Source organism: Halichoerus grypus, chromosome 3, assembly GCF_964656455.1.
Source record: "Halichoerus grypus chromosome 3, mHalGry1.hap1.1, whole genome shotgun sequence".
Lineage (NCBI taxonomy): Eukaryota > Metazoa > Chordata > Mammalia > Carnivora > Phocidae > Halichoerus > Halichoerus grypus.
This window is the reverse complement of record NC_135714.1, coordinates 104,139,506-104,156,625: the sequence shown is the minus strand read 5'-3', so window position 1 is coordinate 104,156,625 and position 17,120 is coordinate 104,139,506. Positions and strand designations below refer to the sequence as shown.

General features: G+C 33.9%; 1 protein-coding gene across 7 annotated transcripts in view; it reads right to left on the bottom strand.

Annotated features, from left to right (window-relative positions):
* The window catches only part of BLTP1 (bridge-like lipid transfer protein family member 1), a 208,044-nt gene that overhangs the window by 76,669 nt on the left and 114,255 nt on the right, over positions 1 to 17,120 (bottom strand). For 6 of the 7 annotated variants that reach the window (XM_078069196.1, XM_036069404.2, XM_078069201.1 and 3 more), the window contains 8 exons: positions 15,938 to 16,113; positions 11,826 to 12,001; positions 8,501 to 9,207; positions 7,843 to 8,088; positions 7,278 to 7,371; positions 5,307 to 5,357; positions 2,073 to 2,279; positions 146 to 384 (listed from right to left, as the gene is read on the bottom strand). In XM_078069196.1, coding sequence (XP_077925322.1) covers positions 146 to 384; positions 2,073 to 2,279; positions 5,307 to 5,357; positions 7,278 to 7,371; positions 7,843 to 8,088; positions 8,501 to 9,207; positions 11,826 to 12,001; positions 15,938 to 16,113 — 1,896 coding nt within the window. The remainder of the gene's footprint in view (positions 1 to 145; positions 385 to 2,072; positions 2,280 to 5,306; positions 5,358 to 7,277; positions 7,372 to 7,842; positions 8,089 to 8,500; positions 9,208 to 11,825; positions 12,002 to 15,937; positions 16,114 to 17,120) is intronic. The other variant, XM_078069198.1, reaches the window with a different exon arrangement.

Genomic DNA, 17,120 nt, shown 5'->3' with positions numbered 1-17,120 from the left:
AATGAAATTGAAAAGTGCTCTAATTAAAATTATTTAAATTTTCATATAATATCTTCAAAACCAAATGTACTTTTTCATCAAAATATTACTAATTTCTCAAACCAATCATAAATTTAAAGAGACTGAATTCAAAATTCAATGTTACCTGTCATTCCATGACTTCTCATTCTTCCCATTTTGTATTCTGCTTTCAGAGATGGTAAAAGTGCTGCTCCAATGGCTATACCATCTAACATGGCACTGAATTTAAGAACAATAGGCTTCTTTTCTAAACCTTCGGGTAGCTGAGGAAATTCATTTGTTTCAATAGGAGTTTGATTAACACTTGTTGGAGTTTTTTCAGAAGGTAGGGGCGTTGCAATATCTTCTTTCATGGGCTGTGGGCTATAAAGCAAAAAAAAATCACTTTAAAAAGATACAACTAGAACAACTACCATTTTATTGTATAAAATTATTAGAATTCTCAATGAAAAATAGCAAAAATTAACTGTAAACAGAGGTTTTCAATACCAGACCCCCTTAAGACTTCCTAAAAACAGCCACAGAAAAATGATGATCTAGAAATTAAACAAGAAGTAATAACAATACAAACGAATGTTATACTGTCAAGGCCATTCATATCCTTAATGTGAAACTAGAGTGAAGACTCATGTTTGTCTGATTCCAAATTCTATGACTTAAGCATTGTGCACTCTATTACTGATGGTAATATTACTACTGTTACCACTACTGTCATTACCACTATTAATAACAACACCACCAACAATAACAATAATTATTTGAGTGCTTAGTATGTGCCAGGTAATATTCTTAGTGCTCTGTGTGTTTTATATCATTTTTTCATTTATCTCACAAAAACCTTTGAGTAGGTATGATTATCTGCTTTGCAGATGAGGAAGCATAGCTAGAAAACGGCGAAACCATGATTTTAACCTGCTCTGACAAGAGTCTGATTTTTTTTTAACATTCTGCTGCCAATGTATTATAATAAGGAAAAGTTCCTTAGCATATTTTTAAACTAAGTCTTACGTACACATTTTGGATGCCATACTCCACTGACAGGAGAAACATATTTAAATTATTACTACTTACTCAACCAGACATGAATATTATGTCAGAATTAAAGATCTATATAGAACAATTAGAAATATCACTGCTTTAGCACACTGTAAAAAGACACACTAATGTTTTTCTACCTTACAGATAAAGCAAAAGGATTATAATAAGGCAATTTTTTTTACCTTTTACTTACCATATTTTTATTAATTATTCATTAGTTATATAGCTTTAAGGACCAGGAATAAATCTTAACAATTCAGACCCATGAAAAAGGGCTATAAACACAGGGAATAGAAATCAATGTACAAAGGTCCAGTTTTCTTCCCTTTAAAATATTTATGTGGCATGATCATATCCTGCCTTGAACCATGTACAACAATTTCATAGGACAACACAAAACCATGCATGGGATATAATTGACCACTGTAATTTTTAAACTTATGCAGTCATAAATTTCAATGAGTTTAAAGTAAATAAGAATTGATACAGTCCTAGAATTTGTTAATTTGCTTTTTTTTAGTACCTCTTATTATGCCCACAAATCTCTGGGATCTCTTTTTTTTTTTTTTTTTTTTTTAAGATTTTATCTATTCATTTGAGAGAGAGAGAGAGGGAGAGAAAGAGGGAGAGAGCAACAAGCAGGGGGAGAGTCAGAGGGAGAGGGAGAAGCAGACTCCCCGCTGAGCAGGGAGCCCAAGTGGGGCTCAATCCCAGGACCTAGAGATCATGATCTGAGCTGAAGGCAGATGCTTAACCATCTGAGCCACCCAGGAGTCCCTCTCTGGGATCTCTTAAGCTTTATTGATGCAATAGAGAACACTGACAATTGCATTTGTGACAGAGTACTTTATACCCAATATGATTCTCCCACAAACATACTTTCCACCTGCACCATAGTTCATAATGGTCAATATTTGGATGAAACCCTCTGTCTTCCTCCAAACTATAGTTAACACATCAAAGACCAATTTAAAGTATTACACAGAACCATAGAACTTGAAAAAATAACTTACGCTGTAGAAGGCTGTCTGATAAGATCTGAGATCTGCTTAGATAGTTGGTGGGAACTCCGAACCATCATGCTATGTAAGGTGGCAGGGTGCTGGGGAATGTTGATGCTGATAGCTCCTACTTTGAACACGGCAGCATTGTTAGTCTTCAACCCTCTCTGGGCACTGTAGAGGGCTTGTGACTTGGCAATACTACATTTCACTACAGTTCTATTAATAAAGAAGGAAGACCATTAAAATATAGCCAAATAAAGAGAAATGTTGAAAAAGTACTTTAAGAATAAGGCAATGCTTTTAAATCATTCAATGAACTAAATGACTTAAGATTTTTCAGGCATTTAAATCATATATTGAGGAAATACTTTATAAAAACATTGAAATATATTTATTTTACATTGTTTGCACTGAAAATCATTCTATATCTTTAATAGAGTTTATGGAAGAAAACATGTATGTGCTCACAAGTAAAAGAATGAACATGGACATATTACATGTGTACAACACACAAAGTTCCATTTTTACTTTTCCTCCATTCAGAACTCCTCATTTTGCCCCCAATTTATTTTAGGGATATGTGTAACCACTAAGAAAGTATAGATGCTGAATATAGAATAAAATACTCACTATACTTCTTAGAGTCTAATCAAAGGAATTCATCAATTATCTAACATGTTGGAAGAAATTAACAGGAAAGAAGGAATTTAACTTATATTTTCCATTTTTTAAAATTTTCAACAAGTGTCAAAGAAATGATAGAAGTCTAATTCATAATAAGTAACTACTACTTAGTTAAAAATTAGTAAGCTTTACTGATACAGACACAAAGCAGAGATATTATCTTTCTGGATTTCTTGTTTTCTCTTACAATGCCTACAACAGTACCTTGAGCATGGCAGCACTCACTGAATTTTGTGAAATTAATGAGCAGAAAGAAATACAGCAGAGGAATGACTCCCAACACTAGAGCTGTGGAATTCCACGATAACATGTGATAAGTCATGTATGTAGAAGTCATGATGAAGCAGTTTTGATGTATAGAATGGAAAGGTTCACGTCAATGAACTGCACCAGTAAAGGCCCAGTTAGTAAAAGGATAGCTTCAAACGTAAATATTATCTTTCAAATGGGCAAAGGATTCTTGACAATAAATAGATTTAGCAAAACAACATATAAAATGCAAATTTCGTATTAACTACAGGTCGGTTGACATACATTTATCTCTACTTAGGTTGTAGAGGATTTGCTGAGAATTTATTTACAGTCTCGAGGATCTAAACAATTTATCATATTTAGCTTCTATTAAAATAAGCCTTGAGAAGCATAACAATGGCTCTATCAGAGGTGTTGATTATTTACAGACAATGAAATCCATGTATTATATAAAATTAAAACATGATTACTGGAGAACAATGTGGCTTTCTTCTACAAAGGCAACTATTTTCAGAGACTATCACAGACTAGGGAAAAAGGTAATCTATGAAATTGGTCTAGCCAGCATGAGAGTAGATTCTGGGATACTGACTAGTTACTGAATTTGGAATCTTTTCTTAAATATTATAATAAATAAAGCTACTTTTATCATCAATGAGATTTCATTTTAAATTCAATTTCAACATAAGCCAGAACACTCAGATGGTGCTAAAATGCAAATGATTTTTTACTTGTGAACAGCATCCATCTACTGAATGAAACTAAACATACAAAGAAGTCTGTCTTCTTATCATGACAGTAAAATTCTATACCTATCTCGCTGTTTTTTCCTTTATAATCTATAGAAGTCTGCTTAAATATTACTTTCGATTATATAAGCACGTATAGAACACTGGAATTTCAGGTATATGGCAAAAGTAAGAATGGAAAGCTAATGGGGCTGATTGCTCTCCTATTATGGATCCTACTATGATATTTCCAGTGAAAATTCTGATGTTAAGGACTTCAGGTGCTCTGTGCTGTCCAGCACCAGAGGGCTCCATTCACACTGTAGTCTGTGTAAACGATGCCTACTACTACAATGTGAGTGGTGTTCTTCTGAGCTGGATAACATGATAGACCTATCTTGATCAAACCAAGCCAGAAACTATAGAGGATGTCTGATTAACATTAACTCCTGTCAAACTGTGCGTGTTAAAGACATAAGGAGACCCAGAATGAAGAATTAAATAGTTTACAAGCTGCTAGGTGAGTTATCTATTCATAATTTTATTTTAATTCTTGAAGAGAGTTGTCACCTAATCTAGCTCCTACAGTAATGTAGAATATGTAACACTTTTACACAAGAAAGAACTGGTCAAAATCTCTCTGAAGAGAAGACTATAACAACAGGTAGCACCTTAGGCATGCCTCATATATATATATAAAAGTTCACGGCAAGTGACCAAACAATCTTGTTAAAGAATTCATTGGCAGTGTTAGTCTACCCTCACAAGGTTCTGACAGATCCACTGTGATCAGCTACAATGACCACCTGCCTAATGAGGCAAGTACTTTTTCCGCATCTTCTTCTACTTCTTGAGTCCAGGAAGTAAATGCAGGCCCCATCCTTTTCTATCCAATAGGCTGAGTGAAATTTGAGGATTTACTCTGGGGCTTCATTATCTCTACTCTATCTCCACCCCCATGTAAGACTCATGTAACAAATACTTAAATTAATAGCATTCAGTATAGCTCACTACCACAAAATATCAGCTATAACTGGGTCAAATCAAGCCACTCAAAATATAAAAGCACTTTTACTAAAGCATATATAAAATCTGTCAACAGAGTAGTAAACTCTCCTCATCTTATTTTTTTTAACTCTCATCTTGAAAACAAAATTATAAAGTTGAGATGTGTCAATGTTTTCATATATTAATGTTTTAATAATTATTTTTGTAATTAGTAAAAACTCATATGCAAGTGAAACTTTTTAGTTTCTATTATCACATCAAACCTTAAGAAGGATTTATGATAATATAAATTTTAACAGTGAGGTGTCTTAAAAAAGCACAAGCAACACATAACTACAGTGTTAAAATCTTTCAACAACAAAACAAAGTGTGAATTACCAAAAGGTAGACCTTACCTCTGTGTGTTCCTTGAATGTCAGTAAGCTTTAATCTATAAAAGGATCTACATTAAAGCTACAAAATAACAACTACATACATTCACAGCCATGCAGATAATTGAAATACTTCTTTAAAACTATTCAATACTATATTAATCACAAAGCCCATGGGGAAAAAAAATAATATGACATACAGAAACTCTTGTTTGGCTGTGCTTGTAGGAGATGTAGGAAAATCCTCCAGTCTACAGATGAAGATTCAAGAGAAAGCAGGAAAACAAAAAGGAAGCAAATAAACATTCATACATAAATTAGTTACAGCATGACCAATCATCTGGAATGCTTTTCTTATTTCCCACTTTTAAAATTTTCCCTCAAAGAAACTTTTCAACTATTTTTTTTTTAGTTTCATTTCCTTTTAACTGAAATCAGAAATGAAAAACCAAAGACTAAATCCAGAATGTCTTAACACTAGTACAGTTTGGTAGTGAATAATTAATAACTTCTATTTTTCAAAAAAAAAAGTTAAGGGATCTTTGTTTTGTTTTTTTTTTTCCCAAAGGCAAGAAATATAACTATATAATACTTTCTAAAAATCTGTTTTATAAATACTGTTTTGCAGGTCTGGAAACTATTTGAAGCCCTTAAGAGATAACAGATAATAAAGATAAAAGGTTCAAGAGGATAGAGTAAATAAGACACCTGAGACAACTAGAGAAATTTGTTTTACTTGCTGCATAAGTTAAAGTAGCCGTGGTACTTTCAATTTAGAACCAGCAAAGGAACCATGGAACTGAAGGTCTGTAGTGACATTTGGCAGAAGCACAGGTTCAGACAACAATTCTGACTGTAGGGTTTTAAGTATTTTAGGCACAGCTTTTATCTTTCTGAATCTCAATTTATTGTTCTGTAAAGTGGGATAAAACTACCTCAGTTCACAGGATTCAGATTAGGATTAAATAAAATAATCTATGAGAGGCTCCTGGTTCACAGTAGGTCCTTGTTAAGATTGCAATTACTACATCATAATCGCCCTTCTCCCACACTGAATGATCAGAAAAGATCTTGTCTGTCATAACTACTGTAATTTCCTGGTCTTTCCAGACTGCTTAGGAAATGCAATCTGGACCAAGTAGGCATCTATAATGAAATATACTCTTTGGCTCTAGGTTTACAGGTCTAAAATACCCCAGTAAGACTTAACCAACCATTTAAAGGAAATGTTCTCCAAGACAGTTATCACATCACCCATGTTTAAAATATGAATAGAACTGTTACTAGTCAATATATGATTAACACTTAATATTTACGAAGCTGAACAAAATCCTCTATTTAGTCAGTATTTAGTACGACAGATTCACTATAAGATGACAGAACATTAACTAGTTATATTAAGAAACAGCAAATTCTCAAAATCTGACCTAAATTATCAAAGCATATTTTGTAGTTACAACATAAAGCTGCTCCAGTAAAAGGAAGTTAGGAATTAAGATATATACTCCCAAGCATATGAACAAAGTCAATGGTTAAATATACTGATAATAGGTTAACGATCTGCATATATTGAAAGGTAATCATTATCAGAACAATTCAGAATAGATCTAAGAGTAGAACTTATAAAGAAAAGGTTAAGAGCAAAGAATCAAAAGAAAAGTGATATGGTATGGTATACTCACTATAAAAAGTTTACCTATATTATTACAAGAGTCTCATAGGCTTTATTGTTAAATTCTTTAAATGAAAAATGGCAAGATACAGTTTTAAAAGCCAGCATGAATTTGAGTAATGATTACTTAACATAAAATCAAGAGACAGTCTGTATTCTTTGACTAAAATTTTAACTATTTGAATTATGTAAGCTTTTTGTATGTTGTATGTTTAACTGAAGTTTGCATTATAATCATTTTTTCTTGTTATACAAACTTATAGTGTACTTGGAGTCAGCTTTTTTGGGGGGGGTGCGGGGGTAGTAAACCAATTGTAAAAAGGGAAAAAATTATTTTTCTGAAAACATTTCATTTGGTGATATTCTTAATGACATAGGAACTATAGTATCTGGTAACATAATGTATACACATCTCAACTCAGCATGTATGGGATTCATCCAATGAATTTTAAGTTTCCTATAAAACTGTAATAAACAAGTTGAAGACAACAACACTTACTGTATATTTGGTGTAATCCCTTCAAGCAGCACAATATTAACCCCACCAATATGAGCAGTGGCACACGTTTCAGTCATCTTTTGATGTAAAACATCTTAAATGTAAGAAAAAAGAATTATATGAAATCTGGAAATAAATTAATTGTATTTTGTATTAAAGTTGCATTTTATCCATAATACAATCATTGACAAAAGATAATTTAAGTTTTATTTATAATAAAATTTAAATTATTTTGGAACTACTTAAAATTTTTTTTCTTATTTCTATGTATTCATATATATGTACATATTATATGTCAAAGTTGGAATAATGCCAAATATACAGTTTAATATGCCATTCATGCATTAAATAGCCTAAAAGCATTTTAAATCTCAGAAGTAGATTTGGTGCAGAAAACTTGGAAAACTAAAAAAATAGGAAAAGAAACTATATAAAGTGGCACTCTTCATCCATATAAATGGAAAAGTTCATTTTTTGAAGAAAAACTGCCAAGTAGGAATTTTAGAGACATGGCATTGGCTTTTTTTCAGAAAAGTAGCACTACAGTGTTAGAACGTCAGCCTACCTTTCATTTTTTCCTTAAGTGTAAAGCTGCCGTGGATCCTCTTCAGTTCTGATTCCATTGTTAGCCCCCCAATGTCAGCCTCCAGGTGTGTGCGGTTCACCATGCCAATCCCAAACACTATCAGAGTAACATGCTGAGGTTCAGAAGTCACCAAGCTACGTTTCCTCTGTGTCTTAGTCAAACTATTACTGTCTTGTTCATTCTCAAACACAACTTTACATGTTGGCTCTGTAGGGCTCCGAACTCCTTTATAAGGAAACAAAACATATGGATTTAGATAGGAAAATGTGAAATTGAAGGACACTCCAAACACCATCTTATCTTTCTTCATATTCCAAACCAGCCCTCTTCCTCACCAAAATTATTTTTAAAATTTTTCAACATTTTCCCATGATCATACTGACAGTAAATAACAGAGTCAGATATTTGAAAGTAGTATGTCTGAATCTTTAAGACCATACTGTGTATGGAAGGACAGGAAATGGGGTGGCAGATTATCTGACTGCCATTACTATTTTCTCTCCATGGGTGACTGGCAATTTTCTTGGCATTTCATTTATCTCCTTATAACATTAAGAAAACATGATCAACAACCAGTCTGTTTTAGTTTTACTGCTGTTCTAAAAAGAAATTTTTCAAATATAAAGATATCCATTACCTGCTGGTCCAAATGTTTCTGAAGATTTTTCCAATATTCCTGTTGGATCAGAGATAAGTGAATAGAAGTTAAGTAATTTATACATATTCTGCCAGCACTCAGCCGAAGGCTCACTTTGTTCTGACACTGTAATTGAATCAGAGTCATCCATATGAATAGTCATATGGTCCACCACATCTTTTGAACCTTTCCTAGACACTTTTGAAGTTCTTCTTTCAGATCTTCCTAATGAATTTTTGTTTCGAGATTCCTTTTTGTTATTTTCATTGTTGGTCCGTTTGTTCTTTGCATTGTTTACTCTATTGCCACCATTCAGACTTCCTCTAGAACTGCGGCTGAAGTCAGATGAGCGAAAATCCCGATGTTTTCTGGTTTTGAAGGTAGGTGTTGGGGAAGCCGATCCAGCTGTATATCTGCTAAGTTTAATGTCAGTCTGAGTCGCTTTGATGTCATCTATCATCGTACTAAATTGATGAATAAGACGAACCAAAGCCATATCTACATGCTGGCTTATTGACTGACAAGAAATAGTAAAGTTACAGTGGAAGGTATTATAATACCGTTTGTTGAGATCATGAAAAGAAAGAGCACTGGTAGAGTTCTGAGGGGTGCACACTGACTTTTCCATTACAACAGCACTGATGCTAAAGGTTTCCAACATTAATGCTGGTTTGAATTCAAGTGGAGGAAGATTCACATGACCTTGCCTAAAAATGAAGAAAAAAGAAAAAAATGACAAGATTTTATTTCCTTTTTCCCAGAGCTGCACAATCTTTATTAGTTTGTTAGCAAAAAACCTACAAGGTGAAACATGTTATAAACAATTTAAATAATTTTAAGCAAGAGATCAAGTAGACTATGCTTTCTCATGAGGCCAACCTTTTATATGTTGGAAACTAGGCCTTAAATCTTCCCTCTTGATCTTATTCCATAACTGACTAGTTAAAATCAGATTTATGTTAATTATTTCAGTGAAGTAATAAAACATTTTTTCTTGCCAATATGGTGGTATACGCCAATGGTAATGGAATTTAAAGTCAATTATAGGTCAATTAGGGTACCTCCCTTAACCATCCTCTCCCCCTCTGTTAAATATATTGTTTATATATTTAATCTCATCGCATTTATATATAAAATTAATTTGCTATTTGAAATGAAACCCTACTGGCTTACTTTGCCAAGATGAAAGTGGGGAGGAAGACAAGTGGAAACAAAAAAATGAAAAATACACACAAAAAAAGCTATGAAAATTATTTGGGCAAATCTTTCTGCTTATCTGAAAATTTTCATGTAGGAATATTATAGTCAATTTTAACATTTAAAAGCCAAAACTGTCTCAGATTTCTGTAAACCACTACCAATAACAATAAACCTTGGGGCCCAAAATTGTAAAAAAAGGTATTTTTTCCTTCTTCTTCCATGTATAATACGAATATGTAGTCACATAGGTCAAATTTTCCTAATAGAAAAAAGAAACAGAAGTTGCTTTGATGTTCTCAATTTAACTTAAAGATTTTATAGAGAATAATAATTCTTTAATGAATATTGTTTTAAGAAAAACCCCACTATGGAGTATAATCCATGAAAATCTACAAGCTCATAGTAAGACTACAATCAATACTAAGCGTGTAGTCAGAGAAGGAAAGACTGGATTTTGAGAAGTGGAATGGACAGGAGAGAGAAGACTCAAAAGAAATTAAAATAATCCACAACTGCAAAAACAAGAATTAAAAACATATAAGGGAAGCAAGAAAGTCTTAAAGAGAGGAGATTCAAGTAAAAGGGGAAAAAAAAAACATTGGTATTTAATGAAGCAGTCACTTAAGACAAAAGTAGCCAGACAGATAAAGAGCTGGTGTGGGCACTGTATAGCCAAAGTTAAAAGGATGACAATATCCCAGAGGAAGTGATGCTGGCAAAAAATTTCATAGTAAAAGGAACTCGTGATGGTATTTCATGACATTAAAAGTGCAAAGGAAAAAGTGTTGGAAACTCATCAATACTTACAATGGAGTATAGCATTATGTAAAGGTACAGAAGAGATGCTCTTTCTGTATTGTAAGTTATATGATGATAAGATGGCAAGGGCTTTTCAAACTATCCTTTGGTGAGATTTTTAGAATTGAAGTAAGACAGTTTAATTCTCAGTGTTTCTAATGTTTTAAATTATAATGTACTACGTATTAGTTTTACTGTATTTTTCATTTCCCTACACATTTAAAATAAGCAGTAATAGAGTGTTTAATGTTTTAACAAACATTTTTTCCAGGTCACAAAACAAAGGTAATTTTCCCCACTAATCTTGATAATCATTAAGGTCACTTTGTGGTGCTTCAGCTGGCCAGTCATTGTTATGGTATAACACTACGAAAAGCAGTGACTGTCTTATATTTAATAGAAAAGACAACGTGATGTCCATGTTCCTGTGTCATTAGAAAATCCTCAGATATCGAGACCTGAAACAAAATTTGAGAAAGCTGTATTTTTCTATTAATAATTGCTGTAAAAATGTTTAAACTGATTGTCAAATTATTTAAATTTTTAAATAGAATATTTCAAATGAAAAACATACTTCACTTAGTTAAATGTGTGATACATGTGCATTTTACTTTTAATCTACCACCTTGCAAGAACCTAAATTGGATGAAATGAAGAATGTTGCAAAAACCTCTTGTCATAATTGCCACCTATATCCATATTCTACTATTCCTATCTACATCACATCAGCCAAGACCCACGCAAAGTAAAATTTAATGTTCACAGAAGGATTAATCAAATATTATTAGTGGGCATAATATTTCCTATTCAAGCAATAAAGAAACTAAAGAACTATCCCTGATAATAATGACAGTAAAACATGGTTCTTAACTTTCACCATGCTACATTTAGCATTCCTGTGTATTTGTTTCTCATGGCCATACTCTCAATATGACTTCTACCCTGTTTCTAATAGAAAATAATGCAAGTCGACTCAGAAAGGCAGTTAGGAATAATTCTAAGTAAAATATATAAAATTACAATGCATAAGATAATAAAAATTCAGCTACAGAAACAGTAAACAAATTCTGAGGATATACACAACAAATGTACTTTGGCTGACCCACATACACATGCTAACATGGCACAAAACGAAGTCTCAGCATAGACCTCATCACCTAGAAAATCCACAGGTTATTAAAATGAGGTTATTTTTGATAAATGGAAGTTACCTTCTCATTAAGATATGAAAATTACTCTCATTAGCATTAGAGGAAAACAAAGTTAAAAAAAGATACTATAACCTGTGTACAACATTTTACACAAAAAAAACAATAACACAAGACACCTTCTTGCTCTTTTGCCTTTTCTCTCTTTGGCTGTGTCCGAATCCACAATATCTGCTCTAAGGCAGTCCAAAGTCCCTGAAAATGAAAGGTGTTCTCCAAAGTACATTCGGTAGCAGAGTGGCATTGCATCCTGTGATTGAATCCCTGTATGACTGAGAAGAGGTCTGAAAACAACCTAAAAGACATAACATGTTCATTAATTAGCTTAACTTATAATTCATCATTTACTGTGGCTTTTTTCTTACCCTACCTCAATACATATGTCAATACTGTAGTGTGACAAAAAAAAAAAAAAAGAAAGAAAAGAAAAGGACTTGTGCAATAAATATAACTCTAATTTTACTTAAAACTTAGGAGAAGATATTTGCAAATGACATATCAGATAAAGGGCTCGTATCCAAAATCTATAAAGAACTTATCAAACTCAACACCCAAAGAACAAATGATCCAATCAAGAAATGGGCAGAAGACATGAACAGACATTTTTCCAAGGATGACATCCAAATGGCCAACAGACACATGAAAAAGTGCTCAACATCGCTCGGCATCAGGGAAATCCAAATCAAAACCTCAATGAGATATCACCTCACACCAGACAGAATGGCTAAAATTAACAAGTCAGGAAACGACAGATGTTAGCGGGGATGCGGAGAAAGGGGAACCCTCCTACACTGTTGGTGGGAATGCAAGCTGGTGCAGCCACTCTGGAAAACAGTATGGAGGTTCCTCAAAAAGTTGAAAATAGAGCTGCCCTATGACCCAGCAACTGCACTACTGGGTATTTACCCCAAAGATACAAATGTAGTGATCTGAAGGGGTACGTGCACCCTGATGTTTATAGCAGCAATGTCCACAATAGCCAAACTATGGAAAGAGCCAAGATGCCCATCGACAGATGAATGGATAAAGAAGGTGTGGTATATATATATATATATATATATATAGAACATTATGCAGCCATCAAAAGGAATGAAATCTTGCCATTTGCAGCGACATGGATGGAACTGGAGGGTATTATGCTCAGCGAAATAAGTCAATCAGAGAAAGACATGTATCATATGATCTCACTGATATGAGGAATTCTTAATCTCAGGAAACAAACTGAGGGTTGCTGGAGTGGTAGGGGGTGGTAGGGATGGGGTGGCTGGGTGATAGACATTGGGGAGGGTATGTGCTATGGTGAGCACTGTGAATTGTGTAAGACTGTTGAATCACAGACCTGTACCTCTGAAACAAATAATACATTATATGTTTAAAAAAAAAGAAGATAGTAGGAAGGGAAAAATGAAGGGGGGGAATTGGAGGGGGAGACACACCATGAGAGACTATGGACTCTGAGAAACAAACTGAGGGTTCTAGAGGGGAGGGGGGTGGGGGGGGATGGGTTAGCCTGGCGATGGGTATTAAAGAGGGCACGTACTGCATGGAGCACTGGGTGTTATACGCAAACAATGAATCATGGAACACTACATCAAAAACTAATGATGTAATGTATGGTGATTAACATAACATAATAAAAAAAAACTTAACAGTACTTTTCAGCACATATTATATGCCACTCATCTTCAAATTAATCACAAGGACAAAGATTTCTCTATCTTGCCTGAGTGTCTGAAAGGACAAGGAAAATAAAATTGTGAACTAATTTAAATCATTCTACTTCTTGCTCTTTAAAAAGGCATGAATATATACTGTTTCCATAAAAATCTGGTATATTAGAATAGTTTATCAACTTCCTATGTTAATATAAAAACATTTCATATGTAATATTATGAACATCTGACCTCTTTTTAAATGGTATCATTTGGTTGTTACAGTCATTTAACATTTATTTTCTGGAAAAAAAAAAGTTCCTTTAAAGTATCATACAAGCTTATGGAAATAGATCATTCTGGTTAAATCTCTTATTAACTGATTTTGTAGTCATGAAGAGCTAACCCAAACAGAAGCAACTACATGTGTTCAATAGTTGATCACTATAATCCCTCTGCTTAATCTTTGCTTCATGGTTCCTTTTCCTCCTTCCATATCCAAAATATAGGTGTTATCCAGTACTTTCCATGGCCCTCTTGTAACCCTTTCCCTGTACATCTCCCTTAGTAATCTTTACCTGAAAGTTAAATGATACTATTAAAATGGACAAGTGCCATTTATGTATTAAGACCTAAGTCTACATGTTCAATTATCTCTAGATCATCTCATTTGTTTGTGCTTAGGAAGACAGGCTACTCTTGTGAAGGTCTAATGGCCTAGAACAGAGAATTCCAACAATTGTACACTAGATTGGAACCTTAGGGAGAAATTCCCTCTCCTTTATATACTTGCTTGGGATATTCTTTTTTGGATTTTACTCTTTCATTCTAAAGGAAAAATTCTTCCCTCTTCAAGGTTCAAACCATCCTCCATCTTTTCTAATGTTTGTCATTTATTTATCCCCCACCTTGTTAATCCTCCTAACTAAACTTTGATTCCTGACTTACTTTCCTCTTTTTCTTTTCAATCCCAATTTACCATCCTGAATGACTTCTGAATGACTTCTTTGACCATGCAGATAACTCAACCAACACTTCAGTTCCAAAGTTATGTGACTTCTTTTTCCTCCCATAATCTTGGCTTAAACTCCATTTCAGCAACTTCCTAGACTGTTTATATCTATCACCTCATTTTTCTTGCTACATCTGCTTTGGATCAATCCTCTTATACTCCTATAGCTGAGCTGCTAGGAACAATGAAAGGAAATGATATAACTGCATTCATTGGTACCCCAACACTAACCTAAACTCTTAACTAGGCCCTCAGCACTATTTGGCAATCCTTTTAGGGAGTCTGTGGTAAGCTCTCTTTCATATTCACGCCAACCTGTACACATATCTAAATCACCTTACAGAGTTTTTTACTGTATTATTTAATATTCATGTTTCTAGTGGATTTTAGAATCTTACATGTAAAACAATATAATTATTTCTAAAAATATGTATTGAATGCTAATAAATACAATTAATGTATTCTATAGGCCAAAACAACAACAAAAAGGTTATTTATTTTCCCACTCTCCTTTAACAAAAAAATGAAGTCCCTAAAAACTACTCCAGTGCATTGGAGAAGTAAATCTCAAGAAAATTTAAAAGTGCCTGACACATTTCTTAACATAAATTACTTTCTACATTAAGAGAAAATTGAAGCTACCAATTTGCAAACTTAACCTGTATAATTGTGAACTGTCCTTATTGCCTTCTTAGTTTCTCAGAGGAAAAAAGTAATTTTTTATGTCTAAAACATCTCTCTCTATGAGTGACTCTAAATTCCAACAGTCCTCATCCCTCTCTGAATCTTGCTCTATCAGTTTACCCTCTTTTTTCTTTTTCTGATCAGGACCTTCCTAATTCCTCCTCAGTATGTAACTATGCTGGAGTCTCTCTCATCCTGAAAAAATAACACCTCTTAATACCCATGGTCCCACTCACCCACTTGCCTTGTGATCATTCGGACTAAAATATACATTTCAAAGGATTTTGCTCTCCACTCTTATATTTGATCAATTGAATAAGACCTTCACATTATTTTGCCTTTACCTTATCAAAGCCACAACCATCTAAGTTAAAAGCCTCATTTACCACTTATGTGAACTACTTCAGTAACTCATCTTTTCACCTATAGTGTCTCTACTTCAATCCATTTAACACATTGCTACCCATATAATATTTCTACATGTACAGTTCTAGTCACTTAATTCCTCTGCTCTAAAATCTTCAGGGCTTCCCAACTGCTCACTCAGTAAAGTCTTAACATAGTACTTAACACAGTCTTCTAATTTCTAGTTATGTTATTTAGCCAATCTGTATCTCCACATAACAAAAATGCTATTATATGAGACAACTAATTATATACCACTCTTCTGTTTAATGCATACGTATAGATGCTAAATTAGCATTTGTAACTAACCCAGGTACTTTAAAAAGGCTCCTCCATTTTTGCATGAAGACTTTAGACAGACAAGCACACAAAAAAGATTTTCACTAGAATTCCAAGGTGCATATGACTGGATGGTTCCCGCTGCTAAGAATTACCTAATGAGGGGTTACTATAATTACAGAAAAACAGACTGGCTCACCTGTGCATCAGCAAGCTGCACAGCAGGAAACCCTTGGTTGGCTTCTTCTACACCTGCCACATCATCCTGACTAGTGCTATGCTGAGAATGTGTTCCATCCAAAGTATTCTGGTCACTAGATAAGACGGTGTTGAAATCTGAGGCTGAGGGTATTGTAGGAAGATTGGGTGCAACACCTAACAGAGTAAATGTTCAAGAGTAAAATCTGAATTATAAGGAAATAAAAACAACATAAAAGGGCACAGCAAATTAAACTTATGAAGCCCGTATTACAGCAGTATTACCAGACCATTTAAACTGAATGAAGGTAAAAAAAAACCAAACACACACAGCACTTTTTGGTCATTTTACAGACGATTTAATAATAAAAATGAAATTAAACTAAAACTTCAGAAAGTATCAGTCATTCTCATACATGAAGTCTGTATTAGAGCCAGTCAGTCCAAAATACAGAAATTTATGGCCAGAAGATCTTTGAAAAGCATTTGATATCCCCTCAGCTTTGCACTGAGGAGCAGAGTTACAGACAGCAGCAGGGCAAAAGCCACAGATGTCACAGAGTCCCACATGTAAATTTCTTCCCAATTATGCTTTCCCAAGGCAGAACAAAAATAAAATGGCGCTATTTCTTTCCTCTGTATTCCCTTTATCCTCTAACCCCCAGGCAAAGGATCCATGAGAAAAAAGAAATGTTCTTTTCTGATTTTCTCAAAATTTAAACTGTGCAGTAGTGAGACTAGTGCTAGAACAGTGCTGAGAGCTGGCGGAAACAGTGTCCTCTTCTCTTCTTCAAAGAAGAACCAATGCTAAGAACTGTAATGCAGTCATAACTAGGATCAGTTTCAGATTCAAGAGTGATCCACATACCAGCAAAACAAAGGACTGAGTGAGTAGTCACTTATCAGCCATATTTCACATCATATTTTCTACATGAACAGAATTTGCTAGCAATGCAAATAGCTGTTACATGGATTAATTTCAGCTGCCTTCAGGACCTAGGATCAAAGTCTACTTCACATGTTTTAAAAAAAAAAATTTTTTTTTTACAAGAATACATGCATCTACTAAATTTGGAAAAATATCCCAAAAAGAAAAAAATAGAAAATGAAGGGTGGCACCACTTATGTTTCTGGAGATAGCCACCAACATTTCTTGGTGAATTCCCTGCCAGTGTTCTTGCTCT